Source organism: Amphimedon queenslandica, unplaced genomic scaffold (assembly GCF_000090795.2).
Source record: "Amphimedon queenslandica unplaced genomic scaffold, v1.1 AMPQUscaffold_12858, whole genome shotgun sequence".
Lineage (NCBI taxonomy): Eukaryota > Metazoa > Porifera > Demospongiae > Haplosclerida > Niphatidae > Amphimedon > Amphimedon queenslandica.
Genome location: NW_003546906.1, coordinates 42689 through 45147, shown reverse-complemented (window position 1 = coordinate 45147; position 2459 = coordinate 42689). Strand labels below are relative to the sequence as shown.

Below are 2459 nucleotides of genomic sequence, written 5' to 3'. Positions count from 1 at the left end.
TTAGACAGCTTCCTCTCTGCTACCTGGACATCACTCAGACAATCCAATTTATCTGTCAATTATACAAAATATATACAGTGAGTACACACACAATTGTATACACTCAGTCAGTCACACAATAATACTCTTACCCATTGAAGGGATCAGGTAATTAAATTGTAGTCCAATGGAACTAGTCACTTTGCTTCTCTCTTGTCTTTCCTTCAATAGTTTGGCTATGTGCAAGTCCTTTTCTTTAAGGTCTATAAATTAATAAAATATTAACAATAATCACTGATTAATGATGATACACTAACCAGTAACGATCTGTTTTTCATTTGATGCCAGTTTGGCTATAACTTTGTCTTTCTCAGAAACGTCAGTTTTGAGATTTTGATTGTCGTCTACACAATAAACATTATCTCTCATCTAATACATGCTGTGTGTATAGTTAACTAACCAATAATGATCTGCTTTTCTTTGAGATACTGTTCCTGCTTCTCCTCTATATCAGCTACCATGAGTTTCAGTTTCTCATTATCCTCTATACATTAATAGAATATTTTCTCATCTAATATTATGTACTGATGATACACTAACCAGTAATAATCTGTTTCTCTTCAATCAACTTTTCCTGTTCTTGTCTCATCTCTTCTAATATATTGCTCAAAATATCATTACTATCATCACCTTTAACTGAATAATAATATAAAAGAAGAGAGTAATCAGTATATGCATAATAACACAACAGAATATACAGATAATATATACACACCAAAGACTGGTTCAACCAATGTACAAACCATTAGATAATCATATTCAATATTATTTCTAGCTCATACAAATTTGCACTGCATGTACAGTAGCCCATAAATACATGTACTATGATTATTGCTAATCATACCATATATGGTAAGGAGAGCTCACTCTACATAAATCTCATTATTTCTAATGCATCCACGATTTGACCTATATTGACTACAGGATACTATTTCCATACTCAACATTGTCTTCTAATCCACTAGATATCATAATGTAAACCAGTACTAATACACACACTCACACTACCAATAACCACACAATACTACATAATAGTAATCAGTTAGTACAGTTAAAGTGTGTGTGTGTGTAGTATCCTAAATACCTTGTTTATTGGCCTCAACCAGTGCCTCCTGTAGTGATACTTTGCTCTCATGAGCCACTTGTAGGTCTTCATGTAAAGATTGTATATATCTCTGAAGCTTCATTTCCCTCTCTGTCGGATATTCTATTAGCTGATCCATCCGCCATGTTCTGATCTTGCTGTACGATTGATACTTTTCTTGATAGTTCTTACTAGTGAGATCATTAGCATCCAGTACTGACTGTACTATCCACTCACCAGCTTCACTATATACTGAGACACAATAAGATACATTATATAATTATAAATAAATGTATTTAATTTATAAACTAATGGTATCATTTATAGTGGTTGTAAATACACACCCACACATACAGTGGTATTGTAGTGTGTACAGTATACAAAATGAATGGGAAATGTACATCATATTAGGAACTGAAATTTACAAATAATGTACATAATATAAAAATGAGTGGCACATTATTTAATGTAATTATGTACATGTATTTAATGCTCATATCCTTACAATTAATTAATATTATGTTACCTAATTCAATTATCATTATTAGTCTATTAGTATTAGTGATATATATAGTCCATGGCACCTTCTTTCCTCCTCCGACATCTTTCCATTGAAACTCTTTACATCCTCCAACAATTACTAGCCACACACAGTGTAGTGACATTGTGACTGCTGTGAGTGAGTGATTGTATCTACCAGTAACAGATTCAGGTAGAGGAATCTGTAGATAAAGAGAAGTATACAAGTAATTACTGATACATGATGTTTATACAGTTACTTATAAAATGAGAAATTGTATCATTTCATATGTAGATGATCGTTACATTTATTGTAATTGTAAAATCAATTCTAATCCTCACCATCAACAAACAAAATTAATATTTTAATTTCCCATCATGTCAAGAATAACAAAATACATGTACAATGTACAAATATGTACATAATGTAATGTGTAATTTTTAATCAAATGCGTGGGTGGTTCTATTGTATTGTTAATGTTTCATCAGTGATAGTGTTATCTACTCAACACACTAACAATTACTAATCTATCATCAATATACATCAGTACTAGTGTCATACTCTCAACTGACCTAACTATACACACACACACATCATTACAGTACTATACACACACATACCTTCCTACAACTGTACTGACCAGTAGCGATACTATCAAATAACAAACATTCATTAACTAGTTGATAATTCTTATCCCGTCCACCAATCACTACTAGTGTAGGTGAGGTAGAGTCACCATTGATAATAGCACTAGCATGAGAGTCTCTCTCCATAGGCCACAGTCCCTCATTAGGTATTGCTCCTGGTTTCAGTATC

The 2459-nt window shown here is 32.4% G+C and overlaps 1 protein-coding gene and 1 long non-coding RNA gene across 2 annotated transcripts; both read right to left on the bottom strand.

Annotated features, from left to right (window-relative positions):
• Positions 1–188: 188 nt before the first annotated feature.
• LOC109586496 (uncharacterized) lies at positions 189–380 on the bottom strand. Its single transcript, XR_002187057.1, has 2 exons — positions 297–380; positions 189–242 (listed from the first exon to the last, which is right to left on the bottom strand). It is a non-coding gene; the product is annotated as an uncharacterized LOC109586496 (long non-coding RNA).
• A 39-nt stretch (positions 381–419) lies between these two features.
• LOC109586495 (uncharacterized) lies at positions 420–1294 on the bottom strand. The gene is made up of 3 exons (XM_020002691.1): positions 1124–1294; positions 580–675; positions 420–523 (listed from the first exon to the last, which is right to left on the bottom strand). The coding sequence occupies exons 1-3, from the start codon at positions 1260–1262 to the stop codon at positions 435–437; spliced, it is 324 nt and encodes a 107-aa protein (XP_019858250.1). The 5' UTR covers positions 1263–1294; the 3' UTR covers positions 420–434.
• Between the last annotated feature and the right edge of the window lie 1165 nt (positions 1295–2459).

What these genes read in the sequence shown, in the direction of transcription:
- LOC109586495 (XM_020002691.1), bottom strand. Translation starts at nt 1,262, where the DNA reads ATGGATCAGCTAATAGAATATCCGACAGAGAGGGAAATGAAGCTTCAG. An exon ending in GGTTGAGGCCAATAAACAAG is followed by an intron (nt 676 to 1,123) that starts GTATTTAGGATA and finishes ATTATTATTCAG; the next exon opens with TTAAAGGTGATGATAGTAAT. An exon ending in AGAGAAACAGATTATTACTG is followed by an intron (nt 524 to 579) that starts GTTAGTGTATCA and finishes ATTAATGTATAG; the next exon opens with AGGATAATGAGAAACTGAAA.